Source organism: Phaethon aethereus (genome assembly GCF_964289735.1).
Source record: "Phaethon aethereus genome assembly, chromosome: 4".
NCBI lineage: Eukaryota > Metazoa > Chordata > Aves > Phaethontiformes > Phaethontidae > Phaethon > Phaethon aethereus.
Window position 1 is genome coordinate 34,080,640 of NC_138578.1, and position 18,623 is coordinate 34,099,262.

Consider the following 18,623-nt stretch of genomic DNA (forward strand, 5'->3'; position numbering starts at 1 on the left):
AGAGGCCTATTGGAGTAAACAAACAAAGCCAAAAGTGAAAACAGAGAATGGACTGATTTAGAATTACTGAAAATAATTTTGTTTGAAAAGTCTTAAATCCTGGAAGTGGGACACAGCTTAATATAGCAATCAGAAAAGCAACTTGCCAAAAATGTTTAGATGTCAGTATCTAACTCAAGGGTTTTATGTACTTCAGTGGTATGTAAATGCTAAAAGACCCTGAAAATCAAGCCTCATCTCAATATCTTAATATGAATTAAAACAATGATTTACAACCAACCACATCTAACCATTTTGTGCCAGATCCTAACCCAGTATTAAAGACATCAGCTTTATTTGGTGAAATTGCGTCAACTTATACTGTGGCTCTATCCTTCCAACTCTTTCTTCCAACTGCATGACTCAAAACCAACAGTGACCACTAGGCAAATCCTAATTTTTTTTTTGCAGCTAGACCCACTACCAAACAAATAAAACAAAGAGAAAATATTAATAAGATAAACACCTTTGTGTTTAAGATGATGTATATACTGCAACGTGTGTCTCTACATTACTGCTCAGAATAGTAATGGTCACCATTCTTCAAAGGGCAATGTAGATCTTTGTGTTCTAAAAGCATCTCATTTGGTCTGGATAATGAGCCAAGAGTAGAAAGATGATGTGTCATATCACATCTACATATTAATTACTTTTTTATCAAGTATAATGTCATTTAAGCATTATGATTCTAGGTGTTCCAGAAGCTGCTACAAATCTTTATAACCATATACTGGACATAACTTTCCATCACTCTTAATTCAGTGCTTTATAAACATACAGAAAAGGAGGAGAACGCAGGTGAGGCCAAGCGCAATATGTCAGGGAAGTTTAATAATAAAATGGAACAGATATTTTACCCTATAAGTAAATATGCAAACAGGTTTAAAAAGCACAATCCAATGGTTAAATAGAATTATCATGGAGATAATTCAGATATATTCACAGAATTAACATACACAGAACACTTGAAACAGAAGCCTAATTCAAGCAGTTCACCTGCAACCATTGCTAAATTTGCATCAAAGGAGGGACCACAACTGAAGATGGTGCACACCGGCAGGCACGTATCAACAAACCCCACTTCCACACGAGTCTGCATGAATGTGCACTATAGTGCACATATAGGTACCTACACGAGTGAATGGAGAAAGAGGGGTCACAAAACCCCTTTTTCTGGGTGAGAGGTCAGGGTGAGAATGACACCTGCTTCAAAGCATGTCACTGCCGTAACAGAGTATCACGTATCACAACAGAGTACAAGCTCAGAGCTCTACCTGTGATCAAGTACAAATATCACAAACATTTTAAGTCTCTCCACAGACTGTGGAGTCAGCAGGACTTCTCCTCTTCACAGACTAGGCCCTACGCTGTCCCACGTCACAACCAGAGGAAATGCAGGGTTCCCCACTGCAGGTGCCACAGCTTACCAAGACCTTGCGTAATCCTATTATAAAATTGTTCTGAACACAAGTTCACCTTGGTTATTGCTATTAATCAAGGCAGCGCAACAGTGCCTTAACCAACCATGAGAGAAGAGATCAAGTTACAGTCATGTCTCAAGTCCATTCTTCTGTATTTGAAGCATATTATTCTGCCACACACAAAATGGGATCACAATTATGTCAGCAACGGTCTTTGTGATAACTGCTTAGGGTAGGCAGCAGTCATTTTAAGTATCTAGAAAACCAGATGGGTCTGCCCTTGGTGCTGGAATTCTCCTGTACCTGTAAAAATCAATTCCATTTCATAATTGACCATACGAAGTCCAAATGCAACATAAAGAGTATCTTTCTGTTAAGTGGCAAACGCATTTAGAAATAACACTACAAAACGCATACTGCTCTTCCTCTTCCAAGAAGATGAATTTTTTACTTCCAAGTAACTGTACTGAATACATTTATTTTGTATTTCTAGAATAACAATACCTCACTTAAGTTATTCAGTATTTATCTGACTTACCAGAACGATGGTGATGTTGTTCTTCTAGGAACTCCAAGTCAAGCATTAGGTCATCTTCATCCAATTCACAGGAACCCAAGTTATTCAAAACATCCTAATAAATATTAAAGAAAAAAAAAGAAAAAAGAAGCATTTAGACAGATGTGTTAATCAAACTGTTCTGCATAAAATAATGAGCAAATAGATCTGGGAAATACATTCAAGCAGAAGCTACAGAAGATTTCTCTACTAAAAATGGATCACTGAGAAACTGTATGAAACAACTGTCCAAGTAGAAATGTATTTGCCACCACTCTGTTTTTACAGGATCTCAAATATTTAACAACAAAACCCCAGCAGTACAAGTAAGACCTATATAACTCTATTTTTTTTCTCTTCAATTATGGTTTTGTGTCTTTCCAAGTTTAATCATAACTTTTTATGAGACATAAAAATGTTATTTTCAGCAAAACATAAACGTATCAATCCTTGTTTTTCATTAAATATTTGAATTCTAAGCACTGCCTGCCCTTACTTACAAACTCTGAAGAGAGATTTACTGTTCTATTTATCCAAGGGAGAGACACAAATTTAGGATAAACAGGAAATGCAGGTACAAATGATCAACTCATGAATTTTTAAGCATTAAGGTGGGTGGTAAAGGCTTACATGGACAGAGAAAAAAGCCTGACTGTGAAATGTAGCTGCTTAGATCCCCATTCCCTTTTTGTGATTCATTTTATTTGCCAAGTTTTAACTACAGACAGATACGGCAGGTTTATCCGATGCATCCTCTGGGAAGTCAAAAAGGCATAGGGGGGCTAAAATCGAAAGACAGCAAAATAAGAGATTTTCACACTATGTTTTTCCCTACAGGATTAGCTTATTGGAAGATAAATGACTATGTCTCAGCTAGACATCTTTACTCTGTAAACTCCAAGTACAGCAGTATCACTATTTAGGCTTCGTTTGGGGTCATGAAATGGCGTTTAGCTCAGCCTCTGCCAAGCCCTGCCTGGACAACCACTCACCATAGGCAACTCTGGGAAATGAAGTAATAAGGCAACTGTTTCCTCTAGCCCCTACCAACCTAAAGTTGCTATACTCGAGGTATTAAGAGAGATACTCATTCTCTGTTTTCTTCCCATGGGTATTTTATTCTATGGTCATTTCTTTTGAGCTGATCATATCACGAGTTTCTCCACAGTCACCAACATCTAATCAAAGATAATTCATGCGTTCTCCAGCTGGCATTTTTCTTGCAAATCTACAAGTGATATTGCAACAGACTAAATTCTTCAGTCCATTCACAGATAAAAAAAGTCAGTAGATCCTGCATGAGACGGTGGCAACCCTATATGTCTCACATGCTCCCAATACAAAAGTAACCCAGAGAACGCAGGAATTCAGTGTGAAGAAGGCCAGTTGATCATCCCAAAGTATCAAGCTATTTGTGAGAACTCTGTGTAGCAATCTGCTGTATAGAAAGCAGAGAAATACAACAGTAGGAGAAGCCTGCTCTGACTTAAGTTCCAACCATATTTCTTTTATGTTCCTTCTACTTCTTTGAAGTATCTTCCCCCCATAATAGATGGCAATATCTTATTCACACTCACAATTTATACTTATTCAACCCTTTTGAGTAATTATTTCTTCAAATTCTGTTTTCTACTCTTTCACAGACCACATGCAGGCAACACAAGGACTTTTTCTTGCATTCTCTCCCTGACTTACCATCAGCATGAGCAAACCTTTCTAAGATACAGAATGTGCTGCTAATGCTGTTACTATATTTACAGATGCCAAGCACAGAGAGTGACAATTGTCAACTGCAGAGACCTCCATACAAGCAGTGAGCAGCATTGTACAGAAGGAAAATAGACATCACATGAAACATTCCAAGTCAGGCTGGACGGGGCTCTGAGCAACCTGATCTAGGTGAAGATGTCCCTGCTTACTTGCTCTAGTGGTTGGACTAGATGACCTTTCAAGGTCCCTTCCAACCCAAACTATTCTACCGTTCTATGATTCTATGATTACAGTGACACCAAAACACACATCTTATTCCCTCTGTTTTAACTCAAAGACCTGCTGACAAGCCTTCATCATAGTGACTGTTTCTTTCCCTCATGCCGACAAAACATAGATGTTGAATAATCAAATTGTTTATTACTATACAGTACAAAAGCCTAAAAATAAACCATGAAAATTCAATATGGAGAGGCATTATATCATCTTACTGTACCTGCTACTTACGTAAACAAACTTTTCTAGTAGGGATTTGCGTTACAACATAAAAAACCCCAACTAAAACTAGTTTACTAAAAAAGTTTTAAAGAAAAAGCGTTCTGTAATAAATGAAAGTGGGAGAACACACATTGCTCAATGTTGCAGATAACCTAAAACTTAAGTAACTTTTGAATCACTGTTGGAGCTAGTGAAACACTGAAGATTGAAAATCTCATTTAGGGCTTATGTGTATCCTTTAGAACCTAAATATCTTTCAAAATAGTAGCAGCAAGACACTTCTAAGATTTGTTCTCTGTTCTTTTTCACAAATTCCAAGAGCACTGCCTGACATTACTAAAGTATCTTCAGCCCAAATGTTATTACCAGCTGTATTTCAGAAGGAGAATCAATGATTATGGCAAGTTAAGAGCTGACAAACATAAGGAAACGGTGCCTAAACAAAGGAAAAGTTTGGGGGTTTTTTTCCCTTTTTAAATTCATACACTATTATACACTCCAGCTTGATCAAATGGTACATTAAACTACTCAGAGAATGTACAACATTGTCGCAAATAAGTAATTTAGGCTGCTTAAAGAATCACCGCTGAAGATATCAGAAAGCGAATGATTTTCATATAAATTTGTAAAAAGCACGATTAACAGAATTCAATGGCAAGGTCCACTCTATTACTTAATCAACGTGGAAAAGTACAGACAGAAACCAAATTGCAATTGAATTGGAATGATTTACTTGTCTATCAAATCGAGTTAATGTGTCTATTGAGGAGGGGAGACCCTCTCCTTGAGTCACGAGGTTCAGAGTGGACCAAAATCCACCCCTGGTGCCAGACTTGGTCAACAGTTTACGACTAAAGGGATAGAGTATCAAGGATTCTGGTGCAGTGATACGCGTTGTGCTTGGTGTAACTTTAGGATGGCAACAATACAACATAACAGCAATCAAATTCACTAACGCTATTGAGATAAATCATAGTATCAGATCATGTAAAACTTAGCAGTATAATCAACCTAAACTTACTAAGATTCCTTAATCACACACACATACAGGTGTAGAGTTAGAGACACATAAAGAGATGTAGAGAAAAGAGATAGGTATGTACAAAGGCACCTATTAAATATACCCCTCGAATCCAGTCAAATACTCACCTGTGATGCTTTGTGTCACTCAGCAGGTAAACAGCCGAGCCTCTGAGTTGATCATGAACTTGAGGGTTCATGGACTCTGAGAGGCATCGCACTCAGAGGGAGGTGCTGGTCGCAGCCAGCTGCGGTCTCCAGGGAAACTCAAAGGGTCTCACTTGGGACCACTATTTATAAGACTGGGAGATGATTGACTTGAGGCATCAGTGAGTTTCCACAGTCCAGGCAGGTGATTTCTCAAGTTTTTGAAGGTACCACTGCCAGGATTGTCGGAGACAATTGGTTAGATCTGTTCTTGTTCTATACCTTGTTTAGGCGATCATGTCTCTGATACACTCTTGGTACGGTTGAGGGGCTCTCAACCACCAAACCCTTTGTTCGGAGGCCAAGGCTTGTCAGGCAACTTAGAGCAGCGCAGTTACAAGGCGAAGGAGAGGAGTGCACCACCACAAACACACCTTGTTTATATATCGTTTTATTAATGTAAGAAAAGCATTTTGGTAACAAAGTCCAAAATAACAATCCCTGCAATTTTTAAGCAACAGCTAGAAGTTTTTCATGCCAGTAGAGGCAAAAGGTAAAAAGGTTGAAGCACACAAGTTTGTTCTTTACCTTAAAATTATCATCTATATTAGAGTTGACCAAACAAACCCATACTGATATTAATGCTAAGCACCCTTTGATGAGCCACACCAGTAGCAATGAGCATGATTTCATGCCAATTGAGCATCTCCCGCATCTTGTGCAGTAACTTGTGTGATTCTGAAATCTTGGAAGATTGCCTGCAAAAATATAGTGATTCACAGCCTTCGTCAAAAAACAAGTTCTGTTTGATTTGGAAAAAACACACACACACAAACAGAACCACAATATTCTGAACTGAAGAAACTCCACCACGTAAGATGGGCCAAAAGGAAAAAGTTTGTATACAACTCTTCCTCTGCATATCATTGCCTTCCAGGAAGGTCTTCACTTCCAATAACCTTCAGAGTGGAGGCAAACCGTGCCCCGTCTATCCTCTGTCCTCTGAGGCTGATGTGCACCCTGTCCTCACAGCAACATCTCTGCTTGCCCACCTGAGCTGAGGGCTCCCAGCTGCCTTCCCAATGCACCTGTGACCCTCTTGCCTTGCCTTTCCTACAGCCTCTTTGATTGCACCAACAACAGCAGGCAAGCTAAAGTGACAAAGAAATCTCCCACAGGTTTGTTCTTCTCGGAAGTATAAAACTCCTGTTTCCCCAGGAGTTTGTTTGTTCTTTATAAAGGGACAAATCACAAAACTAGGAACAAACAAATTAAAGCACCCACTGTCCATCGTGGTGAGAACGAGGGCTTGGCAGAGAGCTGCTCTACCTGCCAAGCTGTGAATGATGTCAGTCCGGCTGCTTCCCTGCTAAGCTGTGAATGATGTCAGTCCGGCTGCTTCCCTGCTCTCATCGCCCACCTCTTGCAGGTGGAGACCTTCCACAGGTACGAAACAGAAACGAACTCATGAACGCATAAAGGCGCATCCAAGCAGAGAGCGTTAGTTAGTTCCCAGGGCTGTCCTAACTGGGTAATGTTTTCTGAAAACATGTAATTAGAAAACATAATAAGAGAAAATGGCCCTTAGAAAGACCTGCCTAATGCCACAAAGCAGGTCAGCAGTACCACTGCGAGTGCACGCCAACGTCCTCTGCCTCCTCACCAGGATCCATTACTCCTTTGTTGCTATGACAATCAGTAACAATTGTAATTTCTTTTTAAGTTTAATACCTCTTGACCCTTTCCCCACTCTCTCCCTCACCACTGCTGCTGCATTCTTTGAAGTATAATGCAATTAAATTAAAAAAAAAAAGGGGGGGGGGGGGGGGGAGCGAGATCAAGCCCTAAAGAGCATTCAAAGTTAATAGTTTCAAGGCTTTGCTACATAAAGAAAAATAAATGAATGCTTCTATCAATGTCCCAAGGAAGCATTTGCTGGCTGTTTATGGTGGCGTACCTTTTATTTATTCCAGGAGGTAAACCATTTAGTTAAGGCATAAGCTCTGCAGCAAAAGACTCTTTATTGACTCTGTAATAGCCCCTTAGAAGCCTTAAGACTTATTTCCTATTTCTGGTGTCTGCTTGACTTCTACCACCGTTTTGCCTTTATAATGGACCCAAAGTTAATACGATGGTGCTTTTTTCTTCCAGTTGATCTGGAAGTTGACCGTAATCTGTGAGAAGAACATATGAACAGACTTATTCAGATGCTCATTTGCCCACACCCCTCTCAGATTTTCCTGGCCAGGAGAGGCTGCAGCCCCAGTTTACCTACTGTTTTTTCCGCCTTTGAACTGGTGAACTATCTCCATTATTTAAAGACGATTCTATTTAAACAAGAGATTAACAGCGATATTGTAAATGTTATTAACTCAGAATAAAAAGCAGTAATTTGTACAACGGTCCAGGCTGCTTTTGATAACTGATAATGGCTGTAGCAGAACAGCATGCTAACCCAAGGCATCAGTAACTTTTTCAGTAACAATTTTCATATTTAAAATTCTTTCAGCAACAACAGGGAGTATAAACTGCTGGGTTTCATCTGTCATGGTTTATCCCCAGCCGGCAACTAAGCACCACGCAGCCGCTCGCTCACTCCCCCCCAGTGGGCCAGGGGAGAGAAACAGAAGAGTAAAAGTGAGGAAACTCATGGGTTGAGGTAAAGACAGTTTAATAGGGAAAGCAAAAGTGGCACACACAAGCAGAGCAAAACAAGGAATTCACCTGCCCACCCATGGGAAGTGGTGAACGTTCAGCCATCCCGAGGGAAGCAGGGCTCCATCACGTGGAACAGTTACTTGGGAAGACAGACGTCATCACTCCGAACATGCCTCCCTGCCACCTTCTTCCCCCAGCTTTATATACCAAGCATGACATCCTATGGTATGGAATATCTCTTTGGTGAGCCCAGCCATATCCCTGGCACCCGTACCTCTGTGATCCCTCCCAGCTTCCTGTGCACCCCCAGCCTTCTCGCTGGCAGGCCACCATGTTAAGCAGTCAACGACTGTCCGGCGTTCCAACAACTGAAAACATCAGTACATTATCAACATTATTTTCATCCCAAATCCAAAACACAGCCTCACACTAGCTTCTATGAAGAAAATTAACTCTATCCCAGCTGAAACCAGGGCATCATCCAACACGTAAGTACCTTACTCAAAGCCCACTGAACTCAATGGTACTCAATTTAGTTGTGACTGGGCCCAGACATTCTTAACATTCTGAAGATATAAGATCTAAAAATTGTTTTATTATCAAAAGATATGCAGTGATTTGCATAGATATAGTTCAGAAACAGCTGAAACATCACAGGTATAGAGATGTATTAGACATACAGTTCCTCCAAGCCAGACAGTGTGTATCTGGACAGTAAGTTTACTCAAGGTTGCTGACGGGGGCTTCCTTCCTACCTTAGTTCCCTCCCTATCTCCGTCCTTCTCTCTTACCAGCTTCCCTTCCTATAATCACTCAAAGGAAATCTAATGCATAATACATGAATTTTCATTCATTTTCCAGAATAGTCAAGTATTTCATTATTTTTAGAACTGTTCCAGCTCAGAGTCTACAATGTTCTAAAATAAAGTTTGGAAGCTGGAATACATAAAAACAGCTTTAGTAGTAAATACATATAAAGTGCCCAGCATTACAGGTCTCAAATCTACTCTTAGGCTTAATCAAACAATAAAAAGCAAATAACATTTCTTTATGAAGCTCCCTTTACTATGTGGGTTTTTTTTAATTATTACTTCAAATAACCATCTTATACATATAACTACCCAGTGAAATTACTGCTTATGGGATTACAGTATACTCCTCTAAAAATTGACTACTCTGGTATTCAAAAATTACAATAAAACATACATATGAATATACAAATACACTGAAGCATATTATTTTGCTAATCCATGCAATTCAATTCCAAAAGTGGACCCAGTAAAATCATATCGATTGCACAATATATATAAACAAAGCAGGGTAAATCCATGTAGAACTGAGTATTTACAATTAATATGCAAAACCAAGATGAATAATTTGGTTTAGGTGACAAATCTGCCCATTTGAAACAGCCAGCAATCAATGTCACCAATCAAAAGATTAATTTCTTGATGTTTTCACACATTTTTATTCTAGACCTCTTGCTCCCATACCGTTGAAATAATGAAGTAACAGCAAGGTCCTAAAGGCAGCAGACACAGGTTCTCTGTCATTATAGACCTCTCCAAAGGTGCTGGTACATTATTTGTAATTTTATTCTAATTAACATGCAGTCCCTAGTCAGTATGATGTTCAATGGCTTCTGTTTCTTTTTCATTTTGTATGCTGCTATCTTGAGGGAGATTCAGCCCTGAAAAATTTTGTTTTCCCGAGCAAGGGGATGCAGATGTTTTTTTTTCTGACCAGTGCTTTTCTGTATCCACATACCAGCAACAACTGAGGCCTGCCATTTTGCAGTGTTTTTCAGGGTTCTTTTACACAGGTAACTGAGATTTCCACTTCATTATTGTATAGCGATACTGCAGCAAAATCTTGACTATTGCTTAGAGATTGTTCAAGACCTTTGAGAACTTGAGGTCCAATAAGCAACTTTATGAGGCTACAAGACTGAACCACTGACATGTTTGCAATTACTCAGTTCATAAACATTTCTGTCAGGCACATATATGGCTGAAGATAATAGTCACAGAAATCACTAAAGTTAACTTGGGTTATACATACATTAATATAACCTTACCATCATGAACTTGAACATACTGACTTCATTTTAATCTTTAATCTATCTTTTGATCAAGCTTTGCACCTGTACTCAGCAAACACACTATTTTTCCTGGAAAGCATTTTCATTGTGCTTCCTCTGACGCATGTCTGTGCAAAAGAGGCACTTGCCACTGCTGCAATTCAAACAGAGTAGATGAGCTTTGGTCATGGGCATCCCTCTTTGAAACACTGTTCTTCAACACTACCTACGTTGTATACAGATGCATTTGTCCTCAAGAAGCTGTAATCCTACTTCACTGCCACTTTAGACTCTATCAGGAAAGCCCTAAAATCCAGGGGAATAATTTTTTTAAACTTTTTTCCACTGACATAATAGCCTGTGTCTCATTTGCATACATAATTATGCAGCAATTGCTGGATTTTCAAAGATATTTTCAGAACTACAAGAACAACACTTTTAAAATTCACTTTTCAAAAAAAATGCTTTGGGTTCTGTTTCCCTTTCTCCCCATGTTGGCCTCTAGACATCTTTCTGATAGTCTGCCTTTGTGTTACTGTTCTTTACTTTCTGAATACAGGTTTTCATACCTTATTGTGTCGGTTGTTTGTTTTTGTTTTGGGGTTGATTTTTTTAAATATAAGGATTTAGCGTACATGCCTCCTTGTTGAAAAGATGTACTAAATGTGGTTTATAAAATGCCTCTGAGAAAAACAGCCCTATGTGAGGGGCTAGTTGAGATCAAGGCTTTTGCAAGAGCACATAGAAAACACACTCTAGAGAGAATAATTTGATTCTTTTGTGAAGTCATATGTATGACAATTCACCTGTAACTGCTCAGGTTGACTGCATATCTGATGCTGGAAAAGATCAGAATTAAATACTTACTCCAAGTCTGAAATTATTTCTAGATGTTGCCAAAAGATAGTACTTCATCAAAATTGTATTCAGCAAAGGAACATGGCATACAATCAGCATAAGAATGAAAACTGAGATATACTCAAGGAAATAGAAAGACCTTGAGCTATTTAAAGTAATGTTAACTCCTAGAACCGTACCTGAATAATTCATGGACATAATGAAGTATTTCCCCTTCTGCACTCCCCCACACACTTCAAAGGGAAAACAAAAGTACATGAAACCCAGCAAAGAGAAGAACCTTTAAAAACACAGAATCCCTGCCAAGAGTCTAAAAATCTCTGTAGCCAATGTAAAGCATATGGATGGCCTTTCATACACCAAGAGCAGCTTAAAAGCATTCTTTTTTCCTGAATAGCACTACCCAAAAGGCATATTATTTCCTACTCAAATGAACTAGAGACTTTAGAAAGGAAAAGATAAATCTTGTAACATTTGGTAAGAAATAGTAGCTAACGTGTGGAAATCCATTTCTATTATACATTAATGCACCCTTAAGAACCAAAGACAGAAAATTATCAGTGGAGGGAACTGTTGAACTATAGAGCTCAGATCCATCACACTATTCTTCAAAATACATTTTGCATGCACGCTTTGGGATGCATAAGGGAAGCGCAGTATTTTCCGTCCTATTTTTGTTTCTACCCTTTCACAGAATCACACAATCACTAAGGTTGGAAAGGACCTTCAAGATCATCAAGTCCAACCATTAATGCAGCGCCACTGTGTCCCATAAACCATGTCCTGAAGCGCCACATCCACATGTTTTTTGAACACTTCCAGAGATGGCGACTCCACCACCTCCCTGGGCAGCCTGTTCCAATGCTTGACCACCCTCTCGGTGAAGAAATTTTTCCTAATATCCAATCTAAACCTCCCCTGGTATAACTTGAGGACATTTCCTCCCATCCTATCACTAGTTAGTTGGGAGAAGAGACCAACACCCTCGTCGCCACAACCCCCTTTCAGGTAGTTGTAGAGAGCGATAAGGTCTCCCCTCAGCCTCCTCTTCTCCAGGCTAAATAACCCCAGTTCCCTCAGCTGCTCCTCATAAGACTTGCGCTCCAGACCCCTCACTAGCTTTGTTGCCCTTCTCTGGACACACTCTAGCACCTCAGTGCCCTTCTTGTAGTGAGGGGCCCAAAACTGAACACAGGATTCAAGCTGCGGCCTCACCAGTGCCGAGTCCAGGGGCACAATCACTTCCCTGCTCCTGCTGGCCACACTGTTTCTGATACAGGCCAGGACGCTGTTGGCTGCCTTGGCCACCTGGGCACACTGCCAGCTCATGTTCAGCAGGCTGTCAACCAGCACCCCCAGGTCCCTTTCTGCTGGGCAGCTCTCCAGCCACTCCTCCCCAAGCCTGTAGCATTGCATGGGGTTGTTGTGGCCAAAGTGCAGGACCCTGCACTTAGCCTTATTAAACCTCATGCAGTTGGCCTCGGCCCATCGATCCAGCCTCTCCAGATCCCTCTGCAGAGCCCTCCTACCCTCCAGCAGATCAACACTCCCACCCAACTTGGTGTCATCTGCAAACTTACTGAGGGAGCACTCGATCCCATCATCCAGATCATCAATAAAGATATTGAACAAGACCGGCCCCAGAACCGAGCCCTGGGGAACACCACTTTGTGACCGGCCGCCAGCCGAATTTAACACCATTCACCACAACTCTCCGGGCTCGGCCATCCAGACAGTTCCTCACCCAGCGAAGAGTAAACCCATCTAAGCCACGAGCCACCAGCTTCTCCAGGAGAATGCTGTGGGAGACGCTGTCAAAGGCTTTACTAAAGTCCAGGTAGACAACATCCACAGCCTTTCCCTCATCCACTAGGCGCGTCACCTGGTCATAGAAGGAGATCAGGTTGGTCAAGCAGGACCTGCCTTTCATGAACCCATGCTGGCTGGGCCTGATCCCTTGGTTGTCCTGCACATGCCCTGTGAGCACTCTCAAGACGAAGCGCTCCATGATCTTCCCCGGTACGGAGGTCAGGCTGACAGGCCTGTAGTTCCCAGGACTGTCCAGTTCTTTCGATTCTTTCTGTGCATTAAATCAATGCCTGCAACGATGCTCCTTTTACTTGAGTGATTATAACTAATGGACTCTCCTAACAGGTCTCAGTTTGCACTCACCCACATGGGGTTCATTCTACCACAATACGGTCAGCCTGCTGAAGCCACAGAAGTGTCATACAGCAAAGCCCAAGCACCACTGGTGGCAGGAAGAGAAGCTCCCACGGCAAACCTACAAGGGCTTCTCTTCCTACATGGCAGCTCTAGATGCTGCCAGCTGGTCTTGGATACATTCACTGCTGTTCAGTCACCTGAACACTACCAGCACTGGGGGAATACCATGCAGCTGAAAGCCATGGCTTGGCAGCACTGGTCGTAGTGCAATAGCGTAACCTGCATCGAAGACAGCACCCGTGAATGCCAATAGATTCACCTTTGCAGGAGTATCCAAAGCCACACTTAGTATTTGCTTGCCTTGAACTCAGACATATGCACACTGAAATGGAGGGGCAATAGCCAATGGTTTCGTATCACAGCAATGCCACTAATACTGTAACTGGTAACAACATTCAAGCATTTTATAACACTGCTAAGCACCAGTAGATAAATCAAATGCAACTCCAAAGATTCAAACAGAGAACGGTGGCATATTTGAACCAACAATGTACAGGAAAACATGCAAGCAAAAAAAACCCAGCAAGATGACAACAAAGGTGGCATAACAGGCAAGAAAGGTGTGTGATAGAACCAGATCTAGTCCTAGTCCCAAAAATAAGATGACCTACAGGAGAGGCAGACAAGGTCTCCTTCCTTTCCTTTTGGGGAGGAGGCTGAGAAGCACAAAACCACCAAGGATGAGCAAGTAAGAAAGGAAGCAGCAGCACTCTGGCTCCAGTTTCCAACACCTGAGAGTGCAGGAGCTTGGCCCCTCACAGCCTCAGTGAGGGCAACAGCGAGGACCGCCACCATCACCAGTACCTGCACCCCAGCAAAACTGGCCTCGTTGGTCAGTCTCCTAAGCAGCCCCATCTCAGCCATCTTTAATCCCTACACTTACATATACATATGTGTATGTGCACACACCCACTTGCAACATTCAGGCCAGCTGCACGGACAAACAGCTCAGAGAGCTGGGAGGCAACAGGTGCCCTCAGCATTTAAAATTTAGCGTACTTTATGCATCTATTAAAATATTCTAATGAATCCAGGATCAAGCCAACCCTAGATAAGGATCAGTTCTTGACAAAACTGATAAAGACAGCAATCACCTAACCTTGAATTAACTACCTAGCAATAGAATATCAAAGTAAAAGCCACATTTAAAATGTGGACAAGCTTCTGTGCACCAGAAAGCTTGAGATTTGAGTCTGTGAATAAAAGCAAAAAACAGTATTTCAGTCAGAGAGGCATTGTACTGACTGTTTGCCATTCTTTCAAATAATTCTAGAGCGCTCAGATTCACTTTGGTTGTAAACAGAATCAAGACAATTGGATTTTCTGTGTTCAAAAAGGTGTGTAAGTTTTTCATACGTCAATCTATGATTTCATTAATCCTAAAAAAAAATTTCTTCCATTAAGAAAGTATGAAAGTACAGTCAAAGAAATGCAATAAAGCTTAAAATGACCAAATAAAGCCTCGTTCAATCGATCCCCCACACACACTCATACATGCATATGCTTTCCTCCCAGCAGAGGGACACATCTGCAACACATAATTTGCTTTGTGGATTAGTCAATGTTTTTACAGCTTTTGTAATAGGCAAAGCACTATGCAAGTGTTCTAGTGCAGTCATTATCATCATACAGCTTTGGGAAAGTTTTCTGCATCTCTTGTGCCAGATTTTTCTGCCAAACCTAGAAAAGCTCCTTGAGTATCTCTATCTTGCATTTATATAGGATATAATTCAGACCATCCTGTGAAGCTTATTTGTATATACCTTAGAGATGTGAGTACAACAGGTTATTCAACACGTGGATTGGTCAGGTAAATTTTTCCAAACTCACTCAAATTAAACACATAACTTATAGCTAAACTATTTGGGTTTTGGAACTTTGGCAATCAAAAATTTTCTGGCTGTGTCCTGACAGCACCCAAGTCAATGCTTCGGCCAGCATTTAAAGGGTCAAAAATTGCTTTATGACACCTAATGAATCTTCAATTTAATTTTTGCTTTTTCCTGGCCAGTAACACAGGCGGGGGGGGTGGGGGGGCGGGGAGGTGGGAAGATATAACCATACAGCTAATGAGGACCTGGTTGCCAAAAAAAAAAAAAAAAAACATTTAAATTCAGGGGACACATGAGGAAGGACCTTAGCATTTATAATCTTGATAAACCCCCACCACTCGTAAGGAGCAAACCACCGCAACCTCTTTAAAGAATATTCTTCTCCTGACAAACCACATCAGAACAATTCTCCTTCTGCCACCATCCAGCACCAGCCACATTCATCTGTTAGAGACAGTCAAATTGAAGCCCCATTTCCCCAAACAGGACTGACATGGTTTAGCATGTGTTTCCAGTATTTCTAAAAAGCAATGCAGGAAAAGGGCAAGAACCAATCGATTCTTCTTGCAAATAACCTCTCCCCAAAATTTCACTGTTCTAGTTCTATCATCTATACTCTTGGAGTCAGCACTTTTGGATGCCAAATGAAGATAATATCTTTTATGACTTGAGCATTATTTTATTTCTGAGAAAAGACTAAGGATTTGCCACATATGAAAAACTCAACACTCTCCTAGACATATGATTAAAGAAGTATTTTTTTCTAGTAACAGAAAAATTTAATACCTCTCCCCTCCCAGTATTATTATAAGCCAATGCAAGGCTGAACCTTCTGTTTCCAATTCTAATTTGTAGCCTGTAATATTGGTGATAAATCACTAAAAAGTGAGCCCTGTAAATGAAACCACACGTGACCCTTTACTATAGCATCGTTAATACAATAATAGATATGCTATTGCTAATATTATTTCAATTCTTTCTGTTTCCATGGTAACTTTGGCCTACAGCTGCTCTGGTAAACAGGGTTTTAAATCACTCTTTGAGAAAGGCTTCTGCTTAAATACCATTTTTCCACCAGTGCATACTTTTCCCCACTCTGTTTTGTTCTTTTTTTTGAAGAACAACTTGAATGGCAATTACTGGTCCAGAAGACAGATTTTTTTGGTTATTACAGTTGATGGGCAGTGAATTGGGAACTTGAGGAAGGAAGGCAACCTGTAACAAGCTTTGACTAACATCAGCAGTATAAAATACAATATTCCATCCTGGAGAGGTATCTAAATCTCACAGACTGAGAAACAACCCCCCCTTGCTAGAAATTCTGTAATGCATACATTTTGCAGCCTTTGTTATTTCGCCCCTGTACTTTCAAAACTCTTTGATGATTAAAATGACTGCCTCTCCCAGTATCCACATGTGCTTTTTCTTCTAACAAATATTTAGCCCCCTAGGCATCAGAATGGAAGAACAGCATGAATACCTATGGAACAGTGTCCAATTCTTTCCTGTGACTTACACAGGTGCTTAAACTGAACAGAAAAAATTGGTTTGCCAGTCATGCCAAGCTGAAAAGAACAATGTACTGGTATCAGAGGTCACCTCGCTTTTATGTCCGAATCCAGAGATGACCAAACCTGTACATTCAGCTGCCAGTCACCTTGCCAACCACAACTGGGGATAACAGACAGAATCTGGTTGTCACATCATTTGCACACATGCCCACCCCCCTTCCCCCAAAACAAAAATCTGTCAATTAAGTCAGTACGCTGTTAAGGGAATGATGTCCTTGCAGGAGCCAAGTGGAAATACCTGAGAACACGGCACTCTTGGAGAGGTATAACACTGCTTGAACTAAGGTCAGGGCAAACATTTAGGCTACTCCTCAAGCTTTTGGGCACCCCTGTCTATTCAGCCTGCCCCAACAATAGCACTAGTTTTATTACTGCTTCAGAGCCCAAAGAAGCAGCTAAAGATGATTCCCTTTGTAAGGCAATGAATTCACAATACAACATAACCCTTGATAATGTTAATTGCATCACAAACTATTAGTTGCTGGCAGGACATCCAATCCTTCTATAATGTCCTACAGCTAATATAACTGTTTACAAATCAGACTGATGTCTAGTTTATCAGATCAGGAAAATGTAATTGCTGATGCATTCTAAACAGTGAAACCTCAAATAATAATGTTACATATATATACATACATACGGAACACAAATAGTGTTATACACGTATTGTAGAGATTGGATCAGTGCCTGGTTCTTCAGAAGAAAACAATATTCTAAAAACCTATGTACTGTATTTTCCACAAAGCGAAGCATAAAACGTGCTCTTCACTCTGCTTACGGGTCTTTTACCCGCAATTCTGTTCCCATTTATTCCCATTCACTGTGTGGCTTTGCAGCTTAAATAGCATCTGCAATATTTCTTTGACAGCTCCTATTCTTCCTATAAATTTAACAGAAATAACGTGCATATAATCAAGATTAGCAAAGACATAGTGTATCTTTTGTTTTAAAGGGGCAACGAATGAAAATATTCACTCACTTAACCAGCAACTTACTTGTTAAAGCTCTCTGGTTTGCCATTAAGTATCATATATCTAGTCACAGAATTCTTTGTCCTGAGCACATGAAAAGTCTGCTATTTGAACAAGCAGGGACGGGCACCTTATTACACAGACAAGTCAGACATCAGACCCGAGACAGTCAGGAAAGATTTAGCTCCACTAGAAAGTACTCCAAAGACCTTCTTCAGTAATCAACATTTATGCATCTTCAGTATAGAGAGCAATTGAAACTCTCTGAGGTCATGGTGACAGTGCCAGAAACTTTCTCGAATCCTTATAAAAAAGAGACTGTCGTTCTAATGATTTTCTCTTGCCATTAATTCCCAGCTGCCTAATTTAGTAGGGTAGAAAGCTGTCTCCCCAGCACTAATTAGAATAAATTTTTAATTTAATAGTCTAATGTGCTCCAGTTTGGGTTTTTTTTTTTTTCCTTTCAGCAAATCAATGCTCTCATTATTTGTTAACAGGTAGGTGCTCGGGGCATACTGTTAAGAGGCCTAAAATAAGATAGCCTCTTGGTCAAAAGTCTAGGTTTAAAAAGAATCGACAACACATAGATCACAGGGTACATTGCTTTAGCACAGTTATGATTTTCTTTGAATAGGATAGCAACATTTATAGGTTCCGTTAACAAAATGTTGCTGTTTCATTCTCACTCTAAACAAGCAACACTGCAGAAGTCCAGACTCGCTCCATGCTAAGGACAGGTTTTTATCCCATAATGTGAATAAACCGGAGCCTCGTGGACCAAGCTTCAGTAGGGCCATCACAATAAACTCATCTGGAGAATACTTACCATGAAATGTTATTCAGCATAGATCAACGCATAACATTAATGCTCAAATTCAAGATAAGAAGAACTTGGACTCCTAATTTAAGAGATTTGTCCTCAATGTCTATGTAGTCAGGACCTTACAGAATTAACTGAAGTATTACACAGTAAATATTTACTGTCTTAGCAATGGCAGATTACCATTATTTTCAAATGTTTACTAGAATGAGGAAG

The 18,623-nt window shown here is 40.4% G+C and overlaps 1 protein-coding gene across 1 annotated transcript in view; it reads right to left on the reverse strand.

Annotated features, from left to right (window-relative positions):
* Nucleotides 1–18,623, reverse strand: part of CCSER1 (coiled-coil serine rich protein 1) — a gene marked incomplete at its 3' end in the record, with an annotated part of 640,571 nt that overhangs the window by 577,956 nt on the left and 43,992 nt on the right. The window contains exon 3 of the mRNA XM_081999116.1: nt 1,999–2,092. Within this exon, the coding sequence (XP_081855242.1) occupies nt 1,999–2,092 (94 nt within the window). The remainder of the gene's footprint in view (nt 1–1,998; nt 2,093–18,623) is intronic.